This window comes from Lynx rufus, unplaced genomic scaffold, assembly GCF_022079265.1.
Source record: "Lynx rufus isolate CCGP_SWC_20201006 ecotype Redwood Valley unplaced genomic scaffold, mLynRuf1.p SCAF_9, whole genome shotgun sequence".
Classification (NCBI taxonomy): Eukaryota; Metazoa; Chordata; class Mammalia; order Carnivora; family Felidae; genus Lynx; species Lynx rufus.
This window is the reverse complement of record NW_025814897.1, coordinates 97669101-97696806: the sequence shown is the minus strand read 5'-3', so window position 1 is coordinate 97696806 and position 27706 is coordinate 97669101. Positions and strand designations below refer to the sequence as shown.

At 52.8% G+C, this 27706-nt stretch overlaps 1 protein-coding gene across 2 annotated transcripts in view; it reads right to left on the bottom strand.

The window, feature by feature from the left end:
- Nucleotides 1–27314, bottom strand: part of PRDM11 (PR/SET domain 11) — a 47498-nt gene extending 20184 nt beyond the window's left edge. For both annotated transcript variants that reach the window (XM_047072174.1, XM_047072173.1), the window contains exons 1-5: nucleotides 27227–27314; nucleotides 26493–26617; nucleotides 26017–26120; nucleotides 25161–25423; nucleotides 2898–2965 (exon numbers count right to left, since the gene is read on the bottom strand). In XM_047072174.1, the coding sequence (XP_046928130.1) occupies nucleotides 2898–2965; nucleotides 25161–25423; nucleotides 26017–26120; nucleotides 26493–26611 (554 nt within the window). In that variant the 5' untranslated portion in view covers nucleotides 26612–26617; nucleotides 27227–27314. The remainder of the gene's footprint in view (nucleotides 1–2897; nucleotides 2966–25160; nucleotides 25424–26016; nucleotides 26121–26492; nucleotides 26618–27226) is intronic.
- Between the last annotated feature and the right edge of the window lie 392 nt (nucleotides 27315–27706).

Genomic DNA, 27706 nt, shown 5'->3' with positions numbered 1-27706 from the left:
TTGTTACCCGGCCAAGACAGGGACCGTGGTCCGGGCCTTGCACTCAGACAGACCTGGAACTAGGGGCTGAGCCTCTGGTGCCCACCCCCTTCCCCGTCTAGACAATGAGGCTCGTGATTCTAGCGCCACCTCCCAGGGCAGCCAGGAGGAAGTCATGGGGGTTTTTCAGTCTCACCACTATTGGCAGTTGGGGCTAGAAAATTCTTTGTGGGTGGGTGGGACGGACATCCTGGCTAATTAGGATGTTTATCAGCCTCCCTGGCTTGATGTGACAACCCCAAAGTGCCCCCAAGCAAAACAGCCCCCGGTTCCAGACCACCGATGACACGGATGTAGAGCACCTGGCGTAGGGAGGCCACCAAGTCAACCCTCATTACGTTGACGCCCGTTCTCTTCCCGGCCCACCACTTAAGTGTTTCAAAACACTAACCAACTCCATTCAATCATCCACGAGCCCCTAGGTTGTAACAGTACAAGTGAAAGCGTCTGCAAAGCGGAATGAGCTATACAGCGGAAGGAAGCTATACCCTAAGGGGGAAGGCAGGTTCCCAGGATGAACCGGCTTTCCCCTCCAACCACCACCAGAGGGACATCTCCACGGCAACAAACCACGTACCCAACCTCAACCTACACGTTGAGTCTTAGATGAGATGGGCGGGGGCACCACCTGTGGCTACCCTGGCACCATCGTGCATTGCAACAGGGCCGGCAGCTGGGACAGAATGGGAATCGGACAGACCCCATGCCGGCAAGGGAGCAGTAGCTGAACCCACCCCACACGGAGTCCAGGAGGCCATGCTTTGGCTGGGCCCCGTGCGCGAGCAGAAAGAACACCGGCCCAGAAGGCCAGGGGCGGATTCAAGTCCTGGTTCTGCCAGCGTCCTCGTGATCTTGAGTAAGATCTCCCCCTGCCCCGGGCCTCAGTTTACCACTGTAGCATGAAGATCAGTACAGGGTAGTGGTTCTCCACCCTAGCGGCACATCAGAATCCCCATGGAGAGCTTTAAAAAAGACCGATAACTGTGGGCTCCTCCCCAGCCCAATTAAGTCAGAATCTCAGGGGCATCAGATGATCGCTCAGTTAGTTCAGATGGTGTCTTTCTTTGGGGCTTGTGGGAAAGCCTTGCCCCCAGGCTGAAAGATCAGGGCGGGGGGCGGGGGGGAGCGTGGAACAGAACCAGCCTGTCGGCAAAGCTTCTAGAGTCTCGAAAGCAGCGGTGCAGAAAGGCCTGACGCTAGACTGCACCCAGACACCCTCTCCTTTGCTTGTCTAGAGCCAGACGCAGCAATAGGGAATAGGAGCCCAGGCCAGGGGTCTGGTCCCCACTTCCGTGTCTCTGGTCACAGTGCCCTCAAATGAAAACGTGGCCCCTCTGAAGGCCCATCTCCAAGGCCCCCTCCTCTTTGATCTGGGCCCTCGCACCATATTGTCTGTGCCTTCTTCATTCAACAACTTTATTAGGTAAAAACCAATCTCCACGGTGGAAGGTGTGAGTCCTGGGAGGACTGGGAGGGCAAATCCATCGAGGGCGCCCAGTTACGGGGTCTCCTATGCAAGTGCCGAGCTGACCGGTGCCCAGTGGTCGGGGAGAAGGAGTTAGGAGGGTGTCCAGGGCCTTCTTGGAGCACTTTCAGGGAAGTGGCTGACCCGATTACATGAAAGGGGGCTGGAGGGAGGGAGCGTGCATCCCTATACTGTGACACAGGGGTCACCTGTCCCCGGGGCACCTCTGCTTCTGCACCTGTTAAGTGGCAATGAGAATAGCTCCTCCGACAATAAGAGAACAAATCCTACTGTGCTCCAAAGAGGGTAAACCGCAGCCCCTCTCGCCATCCTCCCTGCATCTGCCATCGACGGCTCCCGGGTAGGGAGCACAGGTGGGCGGGGCGGTAAGGCTCCAGGGAAGGGGACAGCAGACCTCATCATAGACTCCCCAGTGCAAACCACCTTCTCTCCCTGTTTGCTTCGAAGGTGTCAGAGTTTAAATATGGCAAACTCCCTCTCAGGAGGTCTCTGACTGCCCTCCCTCCAAACACAACCTCTCCTGCACCCCCCAGCCGCCATGGGTCACACAACTGCGCAAACGCCGACAGAGGCCCGATCCACGGTGTCCCCACGTGTGGCCATCCGAGACCTCCCTTCCCTCCCAACCCAGATCCTGTCACCATTCCTGGGCAAGGCACCAACAGCAGTCTGACCCCTCACACGGCCCACAGACCCCTCTGGGCCGGGCCCCGGCACACCGCACAGGCCAACGGCACGGAACCAAAAGGAGAGCCGTGAGCTGGGTCCTCGGTTCCAGAGGCTCAGTGCAGCCGCCCCTGGGTGACCCTGGGCCAGTCTCCTGCTCTCTCTGGCCATTAAGGATCCTTCTGGCACAAACTTCTGTCCCCAACACCAGACCGCTGTAAAACCACTCTTGAAAGTACTCACGCCTGGGCAGCAAGGGCCATCCAAAACTGAGCTGAGACTGTGCTGGGAGCCTCCTTTCCCACGGAGGCCATTTAAACAACTGTTGGCAGCTGTAGTGGGATGAGCCCTGCACCCCTATGTCAGGAGTCTGCCCTCTGAGAGGGATCCTGGGTGGAGGGGGGCCCCTCCTTGGTGGGAATGCTGCCCGGAGCTGGGGGCCCTGGGTACTCCAGACACGGACAAATGTGAAGCCTCTAGGGGTCCTTGTAACCCACCGGCCTCTTCCAGAGCCCCCTGATGGAAGGCCGGGGAAGCAAGAGGGTCCCCCACAACTAGACACATCCCAAACCCTGCAAACGGCAGTCCCAGGGCCTTCAGGGGCCTCCACCGCTGGGGACCACAGAGGCCCAGCACACTCCTTTGGCTTCCTCTCCAGAGTTTGGGCAAGGCTCCCGGGAAATCAGCAGCAGAGAGCAGGACTCACCTCATCCAGTTGGCTTTAGTCTCGTCTGACCCATCTATGGACTTGTAGCGGTTATTCTTGTCCACAATCTGGAAGACAGAGAGAGAGTCTAGAAGGGGCCACCCTGCAGAGGCTCTCGTGTCCCTGGGCTCCTCCCCATGCCAGGGTCAGGGGCCTGGCCCATCTGCTACCTCCCCTCCCCTCCTCTTGCCCTCCTGCTACAATGCCCCCACTGCTGTAGGATGAAACCCTAGCTAGGGCCAGGAATCCCATCTTCCTCTCCTGTGCTGATAACAGACCCAGCAACAGGGCCAACGAGCAGCATTTCCAGTAGCCACGCACGGCCACCATGAAAGTTGGATCCAGCCCCCCTTCTCTCTTCTAGCTTCTGTGAGGCACAGAGGCCAGCACCGGATGACTGAGCACCTGTGATGTGAGAGGGCTCCTCCTCTTGCCAGCCTCTAAATCCTCAACAGACTCAGGGTTGGGCCGGGCTCTTTTCTCCTGGAAAACGTCCTATTTCCTCATCGCATTTGAATCAGAGTTCAGCTGGGTATGGAATTCTAAGCAGGTTGTTTTATTTTCTTTCGGCACCTGGAAGATCGCCCAAAAGGCTGCCCCTAGGCTGTTCAGCAACGTATTGTTGTTCCTTTGTGGATCGGCCATCTATGGTAAAATGTGAGACTTGCCCTTCATTTTTGATTTTCTGCAGTTTCCCTCTGTGGTTTTGAAGTGGAGATTTATTTTCTTAGAATTCTCATTACTTGAGGAGCTAATTACTTGATGAAAACCTACTTCTTCAATTCTCGAAAATTTTGAAAAACTCTTACGTTCACGAATACAGCTTCTGAGTCACTGTCTCCAGTTTCTTCGGGTAGGATTTCTAGGAAACATATTTAGGAGTATTCCTCATGTCTTTTAACTACCTTTCTCTGTTTCTCTCTCTCTCTCTTTTTGGCAGTGCTCTGGGACTATTCCTTAGAACTCTCTTCCAATTCACTAATTCTCTCTTTGACTGTGTCTAGTTGAGAATTTATCCACATATGAAGCTTCTTCCTTTCTTTTTTGTCTTCCTTTCTAAATGAGAACTTTTAATGCAATGAGTACTTTTCATTCCCAGCATCTTCGTAGCCACCTTTTGGTCATTCCACCTCTGTTTCATAATGTCACATTCCTTTTCTCCTTTCCTAACAGTTTTATTGAAGTATAATGGACATATAATGTACCCATTTGATACATTTTGACAAATGTATACACCCACTGCCACAATCAAGAAAACAAACATATCCATCACCCCTAAGTGTCTCTGTGCTCCAGAACCTCCCCTCCTGCCCCCTTCCATACCTCCCATCCCCAGTCCACAGGCAACCAGCAAGCTCCTTCTTGTCGCCAAAAATTACTCTGTGTTCTCTAGGATTTTACACAAATGAAATCAAATAGCAGCCGTGTCTAGCTTCTTTCGCTCAGCACAATTCTGAGATTTGTCCATATTGATGGGCGCATCCGAGTTCACGCCTTTGTACTGGTAAGTAGTATTTCATTGTTTGGATGTGCCACAATTTGCCTTTGTATCTACTTACTGATGGACATTTGGGTTGTGTCTAGTTTTCAGCTGTTACAAATAAATCTGCTATGAGAATCCAGTTACAAATCTCTCTGTAGACACGCACATTTCTTGTGGGCAGATACCTAGCAGTGGAATGGCTGGGTCACGTGGAAAGTATACGTTTAACTTTTAAGAAATTGCTGACCTGTTTTCCAAAGTGGCTGCAACATTTTATATTTCCATACACCAGCCTATGGACCCACCAGCTGGCCCAATGCTTGCCAATACTTGGCATGAACAGTCTTTTTTATTTCAGCCATTCTAATAGGTATGAAGCAGTATCTCCTTGTGGTTTTAATTTTATTTCTCTGATGACTAATGATGTTGAACATCTTTTTGTGCACTTACTTGTCAGCTGCATATCTTCTCCGGTGAAGGGTCTATTTGAATCTTTGCCCATTTTTGAAATTGGTTGTTTTTTCCTTATTATTGAGTTTTGAGGGTTTTTTGAAAATATACTTTGGATCAAGTCCACCATCAGACATACGACCTACAAATGTTTTCTCCTAATCGAAGGCTTGTTTATTCATCCTCTTAATGATACCTTTCGAAGAGCAGAGGTTTGAAATTCAAACACACAAACAAAAATCCACTGTTTTGTTCTTTTTAGTGGGTGTTATCCTTCATTTCCTCAGGGATCCGAAGGCTGAGACTGCTCGTTATCCCTCGTTATCTGTTGCCTCCTTCGTCCGCAGTAACAGAACCCCTGGATTCTAACTGGGCACTTGGCTACGTGTAATAACAGAATACGTTTCTTGGCTTCTCCATTAATTAAGTTCTGGCCAATAGGATGTAGTTGGAAGTGTCGTGTGTCAGCTTCTTGAAAACTTCAAAAAACAGCTGATACGTGCCTTTCCACCATCCTACTGCCTGGAATGCAGACGTAATGGCTGGAGTTCTAGCCACCAACTCACCAGACTATGAGGATAATCCAAACACTGAGATAGTGATGAGCTGGGATCAAGCTTGGTTCCCTGGGGACTTACTGAGGCAGAGCCACCGCATCGGCCCTAAAATGTATTCAATGTATTCATAGTAGAAAAATGTAACTCCTATTTTGCTTGAGCTGCTGTTATTTTGAATCTCAGTTACTCAGAGTCAAGCCTATTCCTGATACAAATCCTAAATGGTTATTTTATTCTTTCTTTCTTTTTTAATCTTTTTTAATGTTTACTTATTTTTGAGAGATTGAGAGAGAGAGAGCGTGAGTGGGAGAGGGGCAGAGAGCGAGGGAGACACAGAATCTGACGCTGGACACGGGCTCTGAGCTGTCAGTACAGAGCCCGATGTGGGGTTCACACTCACGAACCGTGAGATCATGACCTGAGCTGAAGTTGGACGCTCCACCGACTGAGCCACCCAGGCGTCCCTAAACGGTTATTTTAAATTCATTTCCAGAATACTCTATAATTTTTATTTTGGTGTGAATTCATTTGTTATTCAGAGGCTGTCTTTTTAACATTGCTTCATTCGTTTTGGAGCTTTAGTCTTGGGGAGGGGTTCATCTTTTTTTGTTTTTCTTAGACTCTCATTGTAGTGTTTGGGGGAAAAAAGGGTCAGGCGGGTCAAAGTGTGAATTCTCAGTGCATCTGACTAGAAGTCCCCCGGCCCCTTCCGCACACACCTTGTTCACCTACACTCTCACTCTGGATACTCACATCTATCTCTAGACTCTCATTTGTTCACTACACACAATTTTTATCTCAAGACCCAGGTGTGAATACCTGACTTCCCATGTGACTTCCCTTCCTTGGATATTTCCTATCTCCTAGGCACCTCAAATTTACCTCCCCCAAGGTACCCTCCCCCCAGGCCCCACCCCCAAACCCGTTCCTCCCCTATTTTCGTCATCACAGCAACTAAATCTTGGTTCACAAGCATAATTCGTTCCAGAAACATGTTCGTAAGCCAAAGCACTCGTACATCAAAGCGAAATTTCAGGAACCCTGGCTCAGGTGTGATCAGGGGACGTTCCGTGTCACATATGACTTGTATCGCCAGACATCATCTGTTTATCAAGTTAAAACGAATTAGGAACATTTGCCGATCTTGAGGAATACTCGCAGAACAAGTTACTTGCCATCCGAGGTTTTGCTGTGTTTGAAACCACCATCCACGCGGGTTTCAAAAAGAAAGCGATACCCACCAAAAAGCAGTGAATGGTACACTGTATGGTGTGTGAATTAGACCTTGAAAAGGGTGTTTAAAAAAAAAAAAAGGACAAAGAAAGTCACCTTTCACCTCTTGCTCTCTCAATGCCCCCCCATCCAATCCCTCAGCAAATCCTGGCAGCAGATGTCAAGACCGCCCCTCTGACTCCATGGCGTCCCATGGCCATGCTGGTGGGAGACATGAGCTCTCTTCCAGACAGCTACAGGAGATCCTAACTAACCTCCCTGATGCCGTCCTTGACTCGACTCTCCACTACTTCTCAGAGCAGCCACTGCAATCTTTGTGGATGTAAATCCCATCACGTCACTCAGCGGGTATCACACATTAACACTTACATTAAGATTTGCACTCGAGGCCACGGTCTTCGAGACCCGTATAACCTGGTCCCCGCCTACCTCCCCAGCACGGACCTCCCTCTTCCCTTCACGAGCTACAGCCACAGTGAGCCTTGACACTGGTAGGGTTCACCGCCTACTCTTAAAAAATTAATACTCATGAAATTTTTCAAGCATTCGGGAATTATAAGGAGGAACACAGCTGAAAACCGCGTGCCCGTCGGCTGGAGACAACATAAGTGACCCCCAGCCGCATCTGTCCCCACTTGGTTCACTTGGAGAAAACACCTCATGTAGCTGAAGACTGTCTCTGCCTCCAACTCATTCACCCTCCAAGGTTAACCGCCGTCCCGAAGCGCGTAGGGAGCCTTGCCATTTTCACTACACAAGGAGTTTTCTAGAAACAACGCACAGAACCGTTTTGCATGTTTGTGAAGTTTACAGATATGGCACCCAAGGAACATACTCTTTCGTACTTTTTCCCACTGATTTTTGCACGACTGGCCCCTTCTTATCCTTTGGGTCTCAGTTTCTGTCACCTCCTCAGAAGAAGCTTTTCCTGACCTGAACCTAAAGTAGGTTCTCCCCTGCCACTTCCTGACCTCCACAGGCCTGTCCCTCACAGCACTAATTCTATGACCTCACCTGTCACTTCCTTTTAAAGACCTGATTGCAGGGTGAGGTTTTGTTATCGACGGCGTTTATTTGTCAGCATGGCTATGAACTCTGTCCCTCGCTAGACCACAAGCTAATGGAGACAAAGCCCATGGCTATCTCGTTCCTAATGGTGGCCTGGCCCCACATGCTAACACCGCACATGGCACGTAGCAGAATATTCGTTGAATGAATGAATGATTGGATGAAGAGCCTTTTAAAAAAAAAAAATTTTTTTTATGTTTATTTATTTTTGAGAGAGAGAGAGATAGAGCACGAGCAGGGGCTGGGGCAGAGAGAGAGGGAGACACAGAATCCGAAGCAGGGTCCAGGCTCCGAGCTGTCAGCACAGAGCCCGATGCGGGGCTCAAACTCATGAACCGTGAGATCATGACCTGGGCCAAAGTCGGACGCTCAACCGACTGAGCTACCCAGGCGCCCCTGGATGAAGGGCCTTTTAAGTAAAAAGTGAATTAAAGAAAAAAAAAGTATATAATGTCAGTATTTTAGTAAAAAGGAAATGAGTGCTGTGTCGGAGCTGGCTTGTACCGACTGACGAGAGCTGACAGTTACACTTTCCAGAATTTCACGAACCAGTCGTGAACCACAGCCATTATTAGAAATTAAGCGATAGAAATGTACACTTCAATAAATATTATTTCGAAGGTAATAAATATTCAAGGCTTGCCACTTCCTAATCATTTTTATGTTTCACCATAACCTGGGTTCTTGAGGGAAACGGACATCTACTGCGTCTCTTTCCACCTCCTGGTTCAGCGACTTCATGTTGGTACCTCGAAAGCGGCCCCGGTGGGAGCATTTGCACCACGGAGATCGGCACACGTCCCCCCTCCCCCCACCTGACCACAACTGCCCCCACGTTACCTAGCGCACACCACGCGCGTGTGTTTGCGTGTGCACGGAAAGTCTGGGAAATACATTTCAAGCTCTCAGCTCTGGTTACCTCTAGAGGAAATGAAAGAGGAAAGCAGGATGAGGCTTTTGCTTTATTTCTCTATGAGACTGGACCGTCTTTGTGGTTTCAAATCCTCAGATAGATGAAAAGAGAAAAGGCGCAGGTCAGGCTTCCCCCTCCCTGCCCCGCCCCCCAGAGTCTCCCCAGATGGTGCCCTGGTCCTCAGGGACCTCCCCCTGGAATTTCTTAGAACCCTGCCCGTGATCATAGTACTCATCCCCCTACGTTATCATTTTCTGACTCTCCTCTCCCTCCTGGGGGAAAAAGAAAAGCATCTCAAGGCCCTTGCAACCAGTAACGGGGGCACCAGTGGGCCGTGAGAGCCCTGGAGCCAGAGGGATCAGCTAGAATCTCAGCCTCATCATTTACAAGTGAGTGGTCTTGGGCAGGCAACTCTACTGGCTTTGCCTCAGTTTCCACATCTGTAAAATGGGGTACAACCCAACCCTGCAGCACTACTGTAATGACTGATGTGGGAGGTACTCAGTAAAGGGTCGCTATTAGCATTTCGGTCGTGACTGTCATCACAGTCTCCGGTCCCCGAATGAAGAGCCCAACTGTTAGTGACCATTACTTCTCGGCCGGCAGAGGTCTTCGGGTTAACGTGGAGTTGTTGTGATCTGCCTTCAATTGGGCAGAGAGGCCCCCGGAGGGAGCTATGAGGGATGAGGGGACTGCCGGAGGCCCCCTCAGGCTGGCTTCAGATCTGGAGGTTTGCTGAGGGATGTTTCCGGCATTCTCTCTGCCACCGGTCAGGGTTTTCTCCAACCAAGCATTCATTCATTCATTTAACAAATATCACTGAGTGAGTAGCTACAATGTCAGGCTCTGGGGGAGAAAATGGTGATCCCGGGAGACGATGTCCTTGCTCTCACAAAACTCACAGTCCAGGGAGATACAGAAAGGAGGCCACTGTGATACCCGGTGGTTGGCACTGTGGCGGGGAAATCTGTGGAAAGAGAACTCAGAGCTGGAGTCGGGATGTGGGAGTCAGTTGAGGCCCTTCTTGGGAAATGGCGAATCTAAGCTGAGGTCTTGGAGAAGAGGAAGGTGAGGGTGTCCTAGGCGGAAGGAGCAGGAGCGGGCAGGATCACACAGCATTTGTGGACCGTGTCACATGTCACTGAGCAGCCCAGGCCACCCTCAGGAGAGAGCAGGCCGACACTGAGATGGTCCAGGAATGGCCAGCCAGGGCCAGATGCTCAGGACCAACCCCCGAGGAGGCTGGTCCCCCAGTGTCCTCCCTCGCCTTATCCCACAAGGTCAACTCCTTGGCCCTTCTGAACCCAGCACTTCCTGGAACCACCCGGGCTCTGAACACTGTGATATGAGAAGGACCTTGGTAGCCTAGACCTGACCAGAGAAGGGTGACCCGCATGGTGAGAGGGTTCCTTAGCCTGGAAAAGAAGAAGCCAGAGAAAGAGAGATCATCAAACGTGGGAAAGACCACCACTTGGAGGGAGCAGGGCCAGGACAACTTAGAGGGGCACAAGTCTGAACGGGGCACAAGGAATATGCAGGCAGGACAGTCCTGCAACAGAACGAGCGCCCTCGTGAGGTGGTGAACCTCTTGTTACCAGAAGTATTTGAGAAGATGGATGACCCACCACTAGGAAGACTAAAGAAAGGATCTTCCCCAGAGTGGAAGTCTGGCCTAAACGGCTTCTAAAATTCTGCCTAGGGGCGTCTTGGTTAAGCGTCCAACTTCAGCTCAGGTCATGATCTCACGGTCCGTGAGTTCGAGCCCCGCGTCGGGCTCTGTGCTGATAGCTCAGAGCCTGGAGCCTGCTTCGGATTCTGTGTCTCCCTCTCTCTCTGCCCCTACCCCGTTCACACTCTCTGTCTCTCTGTCTGTCTCTCTCTCTGTCTCTCTCTCTCTCAAAAATAAATAAATACATAGATAGATAAATAAATAAAATTACGTCTAAAACTCAGCCTGTATGATTCTATGTGGACAGATCCTCAGAAAATAATACAAAACCAGAGTTTGGGCCCCCTGGGGCAAGCATGGTCGATAGGGATCAGAGTGCTATTTCTGACTATGGTAACGATTAACATAGACATCAGCAACGCAACGCCAGGGGCTGTCATTCAGAAAGCAATTTCACTGTGCAAAGGACCCCTGCCCCACCTTTTCATGGGTTCTCACAACTCTGTGAAGTAGCTACTACGATCATCACCCCCATTTTGCAGACTGGGGAACCGAGGTTCCGTTTCACAGGCCATCTGCCTGTGGCCACCAAGGAAATGTGTGGGGAAGCCGGAGTTCGTTCAAACAACAGCCCGCCTCTTACGCACCGAGATGGACCTCATGCCCTCTAATGACCTCATCAGAATCCGCCAGGAATGTCCTGGGGGCTCCCTCTGAATTTCCAGTGTTGCTGCTGGTTTGAGCAGATTTGCCCAGTGAAGATCTGCATTTTACTAGAGGGGAGCATTCTGCTTGGTGGCAGAAGGTCTGCCGAAGTCAAGGGTTCACTGCTGGGCTCCTCTGAGTGGTGCCATCACCGGCTGCTGCCCAGATTAGATTTTCAAAAACCTGATTTGCTTGCAACTTTCCAGGAACCCATGGAATCCATAAAACATTCTGATTTTCAGCCCCGCACCTCCTTAGAGCAAAGTGGTTACAAAAATGATTTATGAAGCTATTCACAGTTGACAAGGCACTCTGCCCATCTCAGATGCTCCTCCCCGAACCCCAGGAGGCAGACAGCGTCGGCTCTCTTCTCCAGCCACTTCCCAGTCTAGCAAACTGAAATGGCAGAGCGAAAAAGAGGCCAGACTGAACCCGAACTTGACCTGAGTACTTCGGCTGCAAGGAGGCCTCTGAGATTATTCAGGCCCCGGCTTCCAAACCTGGTGCCTACGGATGGACTTTGGCAAGGGGAAGGGGAGATTCCTTAAAATGTGCACAGCATTCCGTGAATATTGGTATACATGAGTACAACTCCCTAAGTCAGGCTGGTCAAGAACCAGGATCTAACCTGCCCCCATCCCCTTTTAACTGATAGTAGCATTAGTGCTTCCGTTTCTTGTTCTAAAACTCTCTTTTATCAAATTTCAGAAAAGGCCCCGGAGATGTGGTAAATGGGGCATGTTTACATACAATCTCGAATTCCACATCCAGGTTTTACATACTATCGTTCCACTCACCGCCCCCACGAACCCCGAGGCGCTACTGGAGATAATAAAGAGAGCTGTGAACTGCTCTTCGCCTGCTGTGCACCTGCACGCAACGGGCATCAAGGCTCACGACGCAGAAGGTCATGTTCCGATAGACCGTGCATCCCCATTTTATGCATAAGAAAACCAGCGCTCGGAGACAACAAGCCAAGCTCCAGCCCAAAGATGCACGACCCTCAAGGAAAAATGTCTGAGTCCGGAGCCCCGTAACCAACCCAGAAAGCTCGTCCCCACCCAAGTCCTTCTGCTCGGCCTGTAAAAGTCCCCCCGGCCCTGTTACCAGCCTCAGGACCAACTACCCCCTGAACACACTTGGCCTCACTCTTCTTGGTAATATCTGGCTATCGGCAAAACCAGTGGGTTGAGCCCTCGGGCAAAGACTGACAGCCTCGGGAGGCTGGCCTGAATCCTGTTAGTTATGCCTTAACTTGAGGGGCTCTGGGGCAAGAGTGGGAGAGAGCCCCCCCCCCCAGAATCTGCTCAACCCGGAGGCAGCAAAAATGCACATTAGAGTGGGTCTGAGCCGGAGAGATTCAATAGAAACAAACTTTAAATACGCTACAGATGTGAAGGAGCTTCCAGGTTAACGTGGCAGAGGGAAGCTGATGTGAAAAGCACCCACCGGGTCGTCCACAGCACAACCAGCACGGCCGTCGTGGGCGGCTCGCCCCCCAATAACCAGAGACATGAACGAGAGGTAGGAAGAAAAAAAGCAGAGAACAAACCAAAGCTCTGCCATGAGAGAGCACTTCACCCCCATGAGGATGGCTGGAGTCAAAAAGTCAGCTAACAGCAAGTGTGGGCAAGGATGTGGAGAAATCAGCCCTCGCACCCTGCCGGTGGGAATGTAAAATGGTCCCGCTGCAGATCCTCAAAGGATTAAACATAGGGTTACCGTGTGACCCAGCAGTCCCATTCCTACGTATTACCCAAGGGACACGAAAACGTAGGTCTACACAGAGACTTGTGCACCCATGTTTAGGGTAGCATCATTCATAATAGCCCAACGATGGAAACGACCCAACTGTCCATCGACAGGGCAGCGGATGAACAAAATGTGGCCTATCCGCGCAATGGGGGCGAAAAAGGCCAGTGAAAGGAAGGATCATGCTATGCAGTGATAATCTGCCCCAACCCGGAGGCACCCTGAAAACATGACGCTATGCGCCAGAAGCCAGTCACAAAAGACCACGTTCATGCGAAGGTCCAGAATAGGGACATCTGTAGAGACAGAGGGACATCCGTAGAGACAGAGTAAACTAGTGAGGGCTGGAAGGGGGGGGGGGGGTGGGAGAGGAGGAGATGGGGTAACAGTTAAAGATAGAGTTTCTTCTATGAGGCGATGAGAGTGTTGCACAACTCTTGGCGGTAGTGGAGGCAAACAGTGGTAATTACTAAAGACCATTAAATGACACACTTTGGGTGGGCGAGCTGCACGGTATGTGCTCATATCTCAATGACGCGGTTGTAAGAAGTCCGCCAAATGCTCACGGGCAGCCCTCAGACAAGATAAAGAAAACCACCTTATACCATCTGCTTGAAAAGTACTCCCTGGGGGGCGCCTGGGTGGCTCAGTCGGTCGAACGTCCTACTCTGGCTCAGGTCATGATCTCGTGGTTTGTGGGTTGGAGCCCCGCGGCGGGCTCTGTGCCGACAGCTCGGAGCCTGGAGCCTGCTTCCGATCCTGTGTCTCCCTCTCTCTCTGCCCCTCCCCCACTAGTGCTCTGAGTCTCTCCGTCTCTCTCTCTCTCTCTCAAAAATAAATAAAATGTAAAAAATAAAAATAAAAAAAGAAGAAGAAGATCCGGTTTTGAAGTCCTGGCCCCATGATTAGCTGTATGGCCTTGGACCAGAAATTTAGCCCTTGAAGCCCCAGTTTCCCAATCTGTAGAAAGGGGGCTGAAGCGTACTTATCTGACAGCAAGGTTGTGAGGGCACAGAATGAGGTCACACAAATCCTTTAGTGCCCGAAGAACAGCACCTGTTGCGGGGGTTGTCAGAGGTATTGCTATCTACCCGACCCTCCCTCACAACTTTTGCTGAGGACCCACTGGGGCTTAAGGGTGCTGAATCAGGCTCCGACAAGACTGCTCCTAAAGGAATTTTCAAACACCAAAAAACCCTACGTTCCCTATTGTTAAAATCAGGGGGTTTACTAGAAATTCGTCTCTCTCAAACAAGGGTCTTTGGATACGCTCTCAGGATCTAAAAGTTCTAAGAGTGTTTAATTCAGTGTTTTCATTCAAAAAATCAACATACGGGAATCGCCATGAGAGTTCCAGCCCAAAGACTGCTGTGCATGTAACTGGGTGGGCACCTGTGGTAGACTGAATTCTTGGCCCCGGTTCCGCCCTTCTCGATCGGCCTTGGCCATGTGATTCCGCACTAGGCTCTCTCTTACAGGTGGCCTGTCCTTCTTCGCTCCTTGACCTTGGCTTCAGCTGTATGACTTATTTGGCCGGTGGGATGTCACCGCACACCAAGCAAAGACCGGGAATGTGCTTGCGAAAGGGGGGGGGTGGGGGTGGGGGTGGGGCTTGCCTCTGGGACCACCTCTGCCTTCACCAGGAGGAGAGCTTCTCCAGAGAGCACCTGCTCCTTCAGTCTGGGCCCAGAACGAACACGCCTGGAGCAGACCTGGCTCCCCTTGAGGAGACGATGTGGCCCAGTGGCTTGCGGCAGAGAGGACCAGCCGCGCCCAACTAAATCAGCCCGCCCACGGTCCACCGGCAGACACGCCAGAATAAATGAGACCCCGTAGTTCAGCCAGGATACCTGAGCAAGGACAAATGATGGCTGTTCTACGCCACAGGTCGGCAGACTTTGGCCCTGCAGGCTAAGTCCAGTCCGCCACCTGTTTTGGATGGCCCACGAGCTAAGAACGGTCCACTTCTCAGTGGTTGAAAATAAATCAGAAGAAGATTTCATCACGCGAAAGTTGTCTGGAATTCAAATTTTGGCGTCCGTGACAAGTTCTGCTAGCATACCCCCCACCTCTGACTGTTCTCCGGCTACAGTGACAGAACCGAGTGGCTGTGGCAAACACCGTGAGGTCCACAAAGGCTAAAATATTTACGGTCTGGCGCTTGACACAAAAAGGGTGCAACCTCTGCCACCGAATTTGGAGGTAGCCTGCTACACCGTAACAGGCGAGCAGGTAACATCGATCATTACTATTGGCCATGAGCCAGTGAGAAAAGGACAGGCACCAACTTGATGAGCACAGGATGCATTCTGGTAAAGAAAAGAGTAAGAAACGTCAAGGCATCAAACCGCACTGAAGGATTCCCCAGCGTTTCAAGCAGAGACGAAGAAAGACAATAAAGGTGTCACAGAGCCCACGAAAGCACAGACATACCACACGCCAAAGAACCTGGGTGTTTATAGTCATTGCCACGGTCACCCTGGCAACAGCAATTTCGGTTCAACAAACAACATCATCGCACATATAACAATGATTTCACTCATTTGAGTTACACATGTTTGCATAGGTCTGTTCATTTGATATTTGCAAGTCTGTGTTGGATTCACAGCTGTTTCAAAGCTGTAAGAAATGTTTCCTCTAGCTCTCTGCTTAAACCTTTTTAAACAACATCAGAGTGAAATTAAGGTCACATTGGGACCCCACGAACATTAAATGTCACCTGACCGACAGGTACAGGAAAAGGTACTCGACTTCACCAGCCATCGGGGACATGCAAATCAAAACCACAATGTGATATCCCCTCATGCCTGTTGGAAGGACTGTGCTCAAAAAGATGAGAGGTGACAAGGACCGGCCACGAAGTCAAGAAAAGGGAACCCGTGCATTGCTTTGGGAACGGACACAAGTGCAGCCAACATGGAAAAACAGCATGGAGGGTCGTAAAAAACTTAAAAAGAGAACTACCCCGCGGTCCAGCAATCCCACTCCTGGGCATTTACCAGAAGGAAATGAAAACACCTGATGTGAAGAGATAGTTGCCGCATGATTTACAAGAGCCAAGACGTGGAAGGAGCCCAAGTGGCCATTGACGGATAAGGGGCTCAAGACGATGTGGTGTGGATATACGACGGGATATTACTCATCCATAAGAAGAAATGAGATCTTGCCACTTGGAATAACACAGGTGGCCCTTCAGTGCATTATTCAGAGAAGTGTTCCATGTTCTACTTTTATTCCAAAATAATAGATCTTGAGAATTACAGACAGTTCCAGCCAAAGCGGGTTCACCAGCAGATCACATATTTGGGGGGGGCGGGAATCTTTGGTTTGCTTTGTGGTTCGATAACCAAACGACCAGCATCTATAAAATGTTATACAAGGCAAGCCCATTTAATGCTTCTGATAGTAAGAGGAATCTTAAGACTGAGGTGCACGCTTTTATTCCTGGAAAAGCTGATATTGAATGGACAGTGTTTTAGATGCATAGCATCTCAGAACATGAGCAAAGCAACTTCTCTCTGGCATCATCTTCCACTTTTCCTTCTGAGCACGCTCTGTACCTCGGCTCTAACCTGTTACCTTTTCCCCTCCACATGACCCGTGCCCCTGGACCTCTGTACATGTTGTGCCCGCGGCTGGCGATTCCGTGTTGCCTCAGTCCCTGACTCCCTGCAACTCATTCCTCTAATCCTAGCTCAGGCCTAGAAGCAAGGAGACCCGAGTAGCAACACACACACGCTTAGTGCCCAGGGATCTTGATTTCTGAACACGATTTCCACTAAAACAAATTAGGGCTCTTAGGAGAGATGGCCAGAACATCTTTTTGCACTGGAAAGTAAGGGAAGTACTAAAATAGGAAAAAGGAGCCCGTCTGCACGGGCTCCCGCTGGCCAAATCTAGGGCAATTGAAACATCAAAATGAATGACAGGAATGGACTGGAACACACTGAAGGAAAAAAAAAAGGATTCATGAGTCCATACCAGTACTAAAAATAACCAAAACAAGCGAGGGGGTGGAGGAGAAAGTTGAATACTTTTTTTTTTTTCTTTTTGCAGAAGGATGTCACATAGTAAATAAAGAATGTAGGATGCAAATCATTTTAAACCATGGAGAATAATTGATAAAGGCGGGGCACCTGGGTGGCTCAGTCGGTTAAGCGTCCGACTTCGGCTCAGGTCATGATCTCACGGTTCGTGAGTTCGAGCTCCGCATCGGGCTCTGTGCTGACGGCTCGGAGCCTGGAGCCTGCTTCGGATTCTGTGTCCCTCTCTCGCTCTGCCCCTCCCCTGCTCACACTCTGTCTCTCTCTCAAAATAAATAAAGATTAAAAAAATAAAAAAAAATAATAACTGATAAAGGCAAGAATCATCAACAGTTGCTAAAACCACTGGGTAAAAGATAAGACAAACTGACCTCACAAGCTTCCTGCTATCTACAGGGAGACAGACACAACATCCTTCACGCCAAAAATCTATAATCTGAATCTATCATGAGGAAACAATCAGACACATCTAAACTGTGCAACATTCTGCTGACAACTGTCCAGAACTTCTCAAAAGTGTCAATATCCTGAAAGAAAAAAACAACGCAGCGGAACTGTTATAGAATAAAGGAGACTAATGAGACATGACAATTAAATGCATGAGTGGGTCCTAGATGGGGGACAAACTGTAAAGGCCATTTCTCCAGGGCAATTGGGAAAATCTGAATAAGGATTGCAGTTGACAGAGTGTTGTATCGTATCCATGGTTAAATTTCCTGAATGTAACAATTATATTGTGGTTATGTAGGGCAGGGGTCTGTTGGCAAACCATTGATTGTAGTTCAAATGCAGCCCCTACCTGTTTGTTTTGTTTTGTTTTGTTTAAGTAGGCTCCACGCTGCGCTTGAACTCACGACCCCAAGATCAAGACCTGAGCTGAGATCAAGATCTGAGTTGGGTTCAAGAATCAGGTGCTTAACCGAGTGAGCCACCCAGGCGCCCCCCGGCCCCATTTCTATACAGTTGTGAGCTAAGCATGGTTTTCGCATTTTTCAATGATTGAAAAAAGTTTTTTCATGTCATTTCATTTATAGGAAATTTATATGAAATTCCAATTTCAGGGAAATTGTACGACATGCACATTCAGTGTTCATCAATAGAGTTTTATTGGTGCACAGACACATTCATTTATGTACCGTCTACGGCAGCTTTCGCCCTGCAGTGGCGGAGTTGAGTGGCAGAGATGGGGAATGCATGGCCCAAAAGCCTGAGTCTATAGCCGTATCTCAAACAGGTCAGAAAAACAAAACAAAACAACACAGAATGTGTGTGCATGTGTGTGCGTGTGCCTGTAGGCATACAGAGAGAGAGATTCAAGCAATTGTTATAAAATGTCAGCAATGGATGAATTAGATGCTGGGTGTGTGGGTGTTTATTATACTATTCGTACAGCTTTTCTACAGAGCTTGAACATTTCAAAATAAAGAGTTAATAGAAATTAACAAACAAGCATGAAAAGCATCTGCTCATACACACGCGCGCGCACACACACACACGCAAGGCAACCTGTCTCAAATGTCCCTTCTTGTCTTCCTGGACAAGCCCATTATTCTTTCCTTCTCTGAGCTCCCCCAAACTTGGTAACACCTGCCTGCTCCCGCCGACATCTCGAGGCACTGCAACCGCCTGCTAACGCTTCCATCTGTCCCCATCACTCAGGGCTTTTCGGATTCTGTTTTGGAGGCTGTGTCACGAGCTTTTGCACGTCCAATTTCAAGTTTCAAAATAACTCTCCATTTTATGATGGAACTCGAAGCGGAAAACACTTGAAATACCCTTTCACCTCTGCTCCCCGCTCCCCCCCCCCACCCAGCCAGTCCAGTAGGGGTCTGGCAGGTGGAAAGGCTGCATGACAGCAGGTGAGCAATGTCACCAAACAGTGTCCTCTCTTTAAGGGCCGCCAGGAAACCTGCCGTCCAGTATCAGTACCCAGAAGGGGGACCTCCCCAGGAACTATCTGGGGACTGTTCACGACATGGAAAGAATGCCCTGGTAGCAGACCAGGCTTGCCTTTTCCCAGCGGCTGCCAGATTCGGACCCCATATAGCTAAAAGTGCATATACGGGTCATTGTGGTATGCATTTTTAGCCTCCTTCCTGGCTCCGCCGAGGGTCTCCACCCTTGTTTTTCTTTCTTCTGTCTCTCCCAGTTTTAACATGCTATAATGGTATATTTTATGTGTCCTGCTAGGCTACCTTAAATCCCTTCTGGAACAAGACTGGCTCTAAGTGAAAAATGTAAATAAAAACGCTGTGCTGGCTTCCTCTTTCTTCGGCCTTTTACCAAACCACACGGCTGCACGGCACTCCCAAACACCTCACGCGTGCAGCATCGTCTCCGGCCTTCGGTGTCTGAGGGCAGCCTGGAAACCCTGGCAATGATTTACGGAGTTTCTCGTCTCCAGTGAGATGAGAAAGCAGAGGACGAGGGCAGTTCTTTCCCAAACGGCCAGAAGTTATGGCAAGACTCCTGCAGAGGAGGCCGGGCCATGGAGAGATGCAAAGTGGAAATGAACGTTGGGTCCATCTGAATGCAGGCCCTGTCCCCACACGGGGCACGGTGGGACCAGCTTTCCTCTGTGTTGAGGGGAGAAGGAGAGGGAACCAGTGCTGGGCAGAAAGGATGAGAAGAAGAAAGTCAACCAAGGCCAGCAGGTAGGAACAGGTGAGATAAGGAAGGCGGAGAAGGGCCGGGCGGAAGAACAAGAGGGTGGGTTCCGGAGCCCAGACTACTGGGTTGGAAGCCCAGCTCAGCCGCTCACCAGCTGTTGAGTTTTGTGCAGGAGAACTTCTCCTCTCCAGGCCTCAGTTTTCTCAGTTGGTACAATGGGTAGAATACCCACTTCACAAGGGGTAACGTTAGCATCAAATGAGGTCTGCTGTAAAGTGCTGAGCACAGGCCCAGAAACATCATAGGTGCTCAAGAAACGCAAACAGCCACGCTCATCACGAGCCCCATCGTTACTTCTACCAGAATACACTGCACACACTGAGGAGTCGTGGACGGAAATGCGTTGTGTTGGATGAGGGCCAGAGCTTCTGAAGGCGGGCAGGAGGTCAAGAAAGGACATCAAGTACGGCTTTGAGACAGGATTTGACAAATGAATGCGGTTTATTTAGGATGTGGGGGCTTCCAGATCCTGGTCCAAAATCAGTGCTGTGGTTCACCCCACTTTTCCGCCCTCCCTCCGTTCAACCAACCCACCAACTGAGCTGGCAGTTGTTCCTCACTCCGGCTTTTCCCTGACCGAGGCCCCGACTGAGGACACACACACACACACACACACACACACACACACGCACGCACACAGGTCCTGCTTTCTTGAGCCATTTTGCACATCTGTTCTCTCCAAGCCTTCGACACCTCTCACCTCACTGGATCACAAAGCCTCCGCATGGCCCCGCGGCCTCCAACCACTCCCTCCCCGCACCCATCCATATGCCACAGCTCGCGGCTCCCAGGCCTTAGGAACATCCAAGGGAGCAACACTGCCGGCCCCTGGTCCCTGCGCTGCAGGCCACGCCCACTCCTGACTGCTAGAGCTGGTCTAAGACAAGCCCGCAAACTCCAGGGCTGCCTCTTCTTCCCCCTTTTCTCCACACCCTAGACCCAGGCCAGGCCACAAACCCGGGGAAGCTGCCTCCTTTAGAGACTCTAAGCTTGCCCAGCCGGGCTGTCCCAAAGTGCAGCTTCTCATGGTGGGAGGTGGGGGCCCTGACAGCCCTTCCCTGGGCATGGCCCTAGATTTTCTCCTCTGCTGAACTTCTACCCATCCTTCAAGACCCCTCTCCGATCTGCCCAGTCAAAACCAGCTCCCCTTCTCCCCGGCCCTATAGCTTTCTGTGGTAGCACCATCGCCAACGATGCTCTGCCTCGCTATTACTCGGCTGGACATAGGCCTCCTCCCCTCCCATCCACCTTAGTCCCTGCTTCTGGTAGCCGGACCCCAGGCTCCATGAGAACAGGCGGCAAACCTCATGCGTTTCTGTTGCCCCCAGAGCTCCTGAGTGCTCCCTTCTCAGCCACGTGTCCCCACGGAGGAGCTACTTAAAGCCTGGCATCGCGGAAAGGCGCTACCTTTGAAGGAACCCGCCGCGTACCATGCGTGGGCTGTGGGAGCTGGGGTTGCCTACTTAATGACCTCTTGGGTCCCGGGTTCCCTCATCTGGGCCGGAACGGCAGCAACCTGCTGTGAGGACGAATGTGGCACACAGCTGGCACACCATCGTGGCTCACAGGCGGCCAGACCTCTGAAAACAAGCCAGCCCCCCTTGCTGGCTCCGTCTCCTCACTTCCCACTCACGCCTTGGGCCCCAGCAGCGTGGCTTCTGCCGTGAAACTGCCTGTGCCCAGGACACGAAGACCCCCGTGCTGCCCGAACACAGCGGCTCTCAGGCCTCACACTTCCCTGCAGCCCTGTCCCCCGCCGCCTGTCCCTTCCCGGGGCCTCAGCCGCGTCCGTTTACACGCTTGGTGTCCCCTACACCCAGGCCTCTGTCCTCGGCTGACCCATGTGCGTCGGTGTGCCCCAGGATGGCTCACCTGAGCACCTCACGGGCATCTCCGGCTCGACTCACCGCCCCCCCCCCCCGCCCCCCGAACTCACCTTCGCCGCTCTCCCGTCTCAGGCCAGCTCTCTCCACAGCTCCGCACGTGTTAGCAGATGTCCCCCAGACACTGCACTCGGTTCCTAGCGCTGCTTAACAAACTGCCACGACACGGTGGTTCTCGAACACCACACGTTTATTATCTCACGGTTCCAGAGGTCACAAGTCCTAAGATCGAGGCGTCGGCAGCGGGCTGAGTTCCTTCTGGAGGCTTGAGGGAAGAATCTACTTCCTTGCCTTTTGTTAGCTTCTAGAAGCTGTCTGCATGCAGTCCCTTGGCTCCTGGCTCCTTCTTCTATCTTCAAGGCCAGCAGGATAACATCTTCCAATCTTGTCTTTCTGACTCTGACTCTCCTGCCTCCCTCCCATAAAAATGCTTGTAATTCCACGAGGCCCACCCCGATAAACCAAGATAATCTCCCCACCTCAAGCGCCTTAATTGAATTACGCCTGGAAAGTCCCTTTTGGCCTCTAAGATGACATCCATACAGGATCCGGGGATGAGGATGCGGCCATCTTGAGGGGGCCATTATTTGGCCTACCATGCTCACTTCCCTCCGTCTGCTCCGAGCCTCTAGGGTACCCCTCCAGTGACAGAAGACATGTTGACCCATCGCCCCTCCATATGCAACGTCTCCATCTGAACGTTCTCGGGCGATAGGAGAGCTTGTCCATCACGCCTCACCTCTGCTCGATATTCAACCGTCTCTTCAGTGGGACCCTCCCACCAGGGTTTTCAAAGACGTTCACGTCTCTCTCTTAACAAAGTCCCCCGCCCCCCGTGCCTGCCGGCAGCCAACCCTCGTATCTCCTGTCTCTCTTCCACTTGTCTTATCTCTAATCAAGCTTCTAAGAAGTGCCTATGCTGGTTACCCGGCTTCTCCCAAGGTTCCCTTCGGGTGGTGCTCTGACGGGGCTTCTCCACCACAGCACTCTGGACCCCCGAGACCAGATCGCTCTTTGTTGTAGGAGGCTGTCTTCTGCATTACGAAAGGTTTAGCAGCACCCCTGACCCCTACCTTCTAGATGCCAGGAGCATAGCCCCCATCCCAAGCTGTGACGGCCCAAAATGTGCCCAGACGTTACCAAATGTCCCCCGGGTGGGGGGCGGGGGGAGGGCAGGGAGGAAGGGAGCAAACCGCCCCGGGTCGGGAACCTCGGTCTTGGAGTACCAGGTCTTGCTAAAGTGGCCGGTGACTTCCCTGGCACTAAGCCCAGTGGACCATTTCAAGTCCTTCTCTTGCCTGGCTTCTCAGAAACACTTGACCCTGTTGACCGTTCTGGCCTTCCCGCCTCTCAGGGTGCACTTCCTCAGTCTCCCTTGCAAGGATCGTGTTCCCCTTCTGGACGGCTGAACCACCGAAGTTCCTCAAAGCTCATTCTAGGCCCTCTCCGCCTCTCGTCCATCGGTTCTCCTTGGGGGCGGCCCTCCGCACTCCCAGCCCCGCTGATACCTGTGTGCAGGTGGTTCGTGAAGTGACATCTCCGAATCTCCTTTCCAAGCTCCGAACCCGTATTGCTAACTGCCTAGTCGCCATGGCCACTGGGTGCCTTGATGTCACTCCAAAGTCATTGAGTCTAAAACTGCCTCTTGCCCTCCACCCAGGCCCCGCCTATATTCCAGTTCTCAGAGACGGACACCTTCCCCACCTGCTGAGACCAGGACACTGAAGGGCTCGTTTTCGCCAATTCCCTCTCACTTACTTAGGCCAATCAATCAACTTCCAAGTCAACCCCGCTCATCTCCGAAATAGTTCACAAACGAGTTCACCCTTTCTTCATGTTGCTGCCCCACCCTAACCCAAGCCTCCACCATCCCCGACTCAGACAATGATCCATTCTTGACCCATGCCCCCTGCTCCCAATCTGTTCTCCAGCCTGCAGCCAAAGTCACCCTTTCAAAACATAAATAAACTTCTCATTGTTCTTAAAATAAAGAACAAAAGTCCCAATTTGGCTCAGCGGGCCCTATACATCCAAGACCGTCTCCCCCTCCAGGCCCCTGTGTTCGCTCCACTCCGGGCACAATGACCCAGTTGCGCAAACATGCCATACTCTCGCCCGCCACAGGGCCTTTGCACATGCTGTCCTGTTCATCTGGTGGGCATTCTCTTTCTTCAGTCACAGCTCAACTATCAGGAAGCCTTCCTTGACCTCTGGCCACATCACTTCCTCTGGTTGTTCCCTTCTCTCCTAGCCTCACTGCCTCTTCCTCACCTGAGCCATTATTTTACATTTATTTACCTTATTATTTGATTCATTCCGGCTTCCCCACAATAAGCTCTATGAGGGCAGAACTGATGTCTGATCTGGCCCATCACTGTATCCCTGAGGCCAGTTCAGGGCTTAGCACAAACGAGACCCACAGGAAAGGTTTATTTCATGACTGATAAACGATCTTCCTACTCCCTAGCCTGCTCTTCTCTACCGGTCCCACCTTCCTCCAACTCTGCTCAAGCTGGATGCTTGAGAGGTGTCCCTAATAATCCCTTCCACTTCAGATCTGGATTCTCCCTCCTAAGCCTCTCTCAAATGTGCCTGCCTGTAGCACCTAAGTTGAAACCAGCATCTTTTCTGACCTGAAAGCCCCCCCTCTCCCCAGCAAGGCGCCCGTACCCATCCTGATTCTGCGTTCTGCAACCTGACCTAACCATTCCGTAACGCCTCTGCCCGACAATCTTCAGAGGTTCCCGTGGCCCGCAGAAGGAGCATGCGCTTACCCTGGCTTATGAAATGTAGGGTGATCTGGCCCCTGACTCCCTCTCCTGCTGATTTCCTGCCACTCTGCCTGTCAGGCTCATTGCTGTCGCCACACGGACCTGCCAGATGCGTCTCTCGCTCAGCCGACCTGTGTGAATACAGCATCCTCCCACCCCCCTTCCACTAACTACTACTCATGCTTCAAGTCTCAAGCTAGAGGAAATCCCGCCCAAACCCCTCGAGTAGGCCAACAACAACAACAACAATAGCTGATATTCACTGCATGCTTCCTAAAGGCAGGCGCGGCCCTAAGAACTCTATAGTATTGACCCATCGTGTCGCACCGTCAACTATGATTATTCTGTTACAGGACAGGCACAGAGAAGTGAAATGATTCATCCAAGGTCACACCAGATAGGAAATAGCAAAGCTGGCTGGCGTAATGAACTTGGGCTCCAGGCCCCAAATCCATCAGCACCATGAACTCCACCGTCTCCCTCTGAAACTAGAATGTCTCATCTTCCCTCCTTCAGTAGCAATGATCACATGTGCCCGTACCTGTTCAATCCCTGTCCCTCCCCCGCCAGACCGTCCACTCCCCGAGGGCAGGGACCACGTTGCCTCGGGCACCCGGTCCAGCCCCTGGCATCACTGCTTTTTTAGCTGAATGTCGTGCTCTGCATTCCCACAGCCCCCAGACCCAAGTCACCCGCTCCGGAGGAGGGCTTGAGGTGAACCCTTGGTCCATTTCACAGAACGGTCTACCAGACCCACACATGAAGAATCATGAGAAAATCACCCTGAATTCTCTCCGGCTGGCTGGTCCCATGGGCTCCCTAGAGCCCTACCACTGATTCTGCGGACTACCGCCTGACGGGCTCCTTGGCATGGCCCTCGGCCACCAAGGAGCACAACCACTCAGCCAGGGCCAGGGGGTAGCAAGATCCATCATGCACGCAGCCCGGAGTGATGGCAGAAAAAAAAGCTCTTGGGCCTGGCTGGGCCAGCGTATGGCTCCCCCTGCTGGCTTCCTTCCATGTTCATTAGCACCCTCTCCCACTGCACAGCCCAGGGGACACTCACCAGCCACGAGAAGAAGCCAGCCGATTTGTCCTGGGTGGAGATCTGCCCCTCATAGGGGCCGAAGATGTGACCCTTGGGGATGACCTCATTTATGCATCGCACGTCATTCTCCCCACTGGCTTCCTTGACCACCTCCATGCCCTGTGGGATGGTGAGGGCAGCCCTGTCTGGGATGCCCACGGGCACCGGCGTGTCGGACACAAACACTGGGGGACCGTGGTTCGGACACTCATCCACAAAGTACTCCTGGCAGGACTCGCAGACTGAAGGGACGGAAAGAGCGAAGAGAGCCTCAGTTGCTGCAGGGAGGCAGGACCTCCATGGCAGAGGCTGAGGGGCTGATGGGAAGCCCACCCTGAGGACGGCACAGGGCCGTGAAAAGCCCACCGCAGGGGACTCGGGAGTCCCGGCCCTGGCTCCGCCCCAGCCAGCCACAGGCCCCAGAGTCTTCAGCGGTAATAACCCATTCCCCTCCCCGGGGGCTCAAAGGACACGCCTGCCAGTGCGAAGGAAGCCAGTAGCTCCCTTTGTATCAAGTTTCAAGCACAGCTTTGGAGTCAGATGGGTCTGGGTTTGAACTGCAACCATGCCTCTGTGGCCTGTGGGACCCGAGGCAGGGTGCTTAACCCTCACCAAGCCCTGGGGTCCTCACCTGGAAAATGGGACCCATAACAGCCACCTCAGTGGTTAATGGTGAGGCTAAACTGAATCCGGGACCCGTGTCTGATACGTGACAGGCGAACGCCTCTGGTCAGTTGCGGCTGCAAACTCCCTAAGCAGAGCTGGGGTGGAGGGTGGGAGTCGGGGGGGGGGGGGAGGGAGGAGCAACCCAGGAACAGCCTCGAGCTCCACTTACACCAGAAGTCCACTTGCTGGAAGCTTTTGGGCATGATGAGCTCACGCTTCCCCTTCAGTTTCTTGGGCTCCACTTCCATGGACGAGGGGTCTGGTCTCCTAGAGCTGGCCAGACCAGGGGCCAGTGGAGAAAGCAAAGAAGCCATCAGAGAGCGGGAGGCTGGGGGGGCAGAGAAGCCGTGGCCCTGGCCAGGAGGCCACGGGGATGCGGGATGGGCCGAGGAACCCCAGCCAGGCTGCCCACTCAGTGCAGGGACAGCGAAAAGGTAGGATCTGAGACCTGGACCCAGCCAGGCCTTCTAGGGTCCCTGCTTGCGTGCCTTCTAGAGCCTGCGCTCTCCCCTCTGCTCCAAGGAGCGGCCCAGAGCAGGCTTAGGAAGGTGGGCCAGGAGTGGGAACTCTTCCCCAGGGCCTCCAACCAACCCAGCCCAACGACTCCCCACTTCTCCCTCTCCTGTCCCCACACCAGGGCCTCACCAGGGCTGGCCATACTCCTGGTCGCGGAGTGGGGAGCAGACCTCTGTCTTCACCACGGTCACCATATCCCCCACGGCCGCCTTGGTCTGCGCCAGGCACTCCTTCATGTTCTCAGTCATTCTGTCCTGGGGACGCGAAGGCGGGACCAGCACAGGAAGAAGATCAAAGAGACAGGGGAAGAAGGGTGAGTGTCACAGAGGGCAAGCGGGGGGTCCCGTGGAGTCTGGTTACCCTCCCTGCCATCCCCAGAGGAAGCGCTGGAGAACACAGACAACAAAAACAGCTGTAGCTCGGCCAAGAGGAAATGCCATTTCTATCCCGGGCTGGTCCTGGGGAAGACTGGAGCCACCAGCCCCATGGGGTCAGAGGACGAGGGGCAGCTCAGGCCAGGGGGCAGGACTGGAGAGCGCAGCCCGGACCCCAAGGCCAAGGGGCAGAGGGTATGGGGAATCCACAGGAAGGAGCCTCCGCACAAAAGTCTGCACTGGGGGGCAGGGGAGGGATCGACTCAAGTCCTGCTGGGGCCAAGCGGGGCTGGAGGATGAACCGGGCCCCCAGCGCCTGGCTGTGCAGCCCCTCACCCAGCGGCTGCCAGGGAATGCAGCCGGGCCCGCTTTGCCAGCTCAGAGCAGGTACAGGCGGGGCCTGGGGGTCCCGGTGTGGGCCGGCGAGCCAGCCCTGACTCCGAGCCCCACCCGCTCTCTCCAGGGAAGTCGCCCCAGCCCGCCGCTTACCGCCCTCCTCCACCACCGCGCCGGGCTTCAGCCCCTCCCTCGGCACCCCTGGGTCCTCATGCCAAGCCCGGGGACACTCTTCGGGCCAGGGCGGTGCGCGGCTCAGGCTGGGACCGCGCTCGCGGCCCGGGACTGGGCAAGCGGCGTGTGTGACTCACTACCCGGGGCCCCGCTGGCCACACCCCTGCTCCTCCGCTAATCAGCCCCCTGCTCCCCACCGGGGCCCCAAAGCCGGCGGCTGCTGGGAGGGGTGCGGGGAAACACGACGGCCTGCCCCCTCCTCCAGAGCCGGCGGGGCCGGGGGGGGGGGGGGGGGGGCGCGCCGAGGGGGCGGGGGCTGCCCGGGCGGGCCGAGCCGCCCCGTCCCGGCCCCCAGGCCGCCCCCCCACCCCCGCCCGCCGCCGCGGCCCCGCGCGGCGTCCCGCCCGCGTGTCCGGCGGGGAAAGTGTGAGGTCCCGCGGCCGGGCGCAGGGGCGGCGC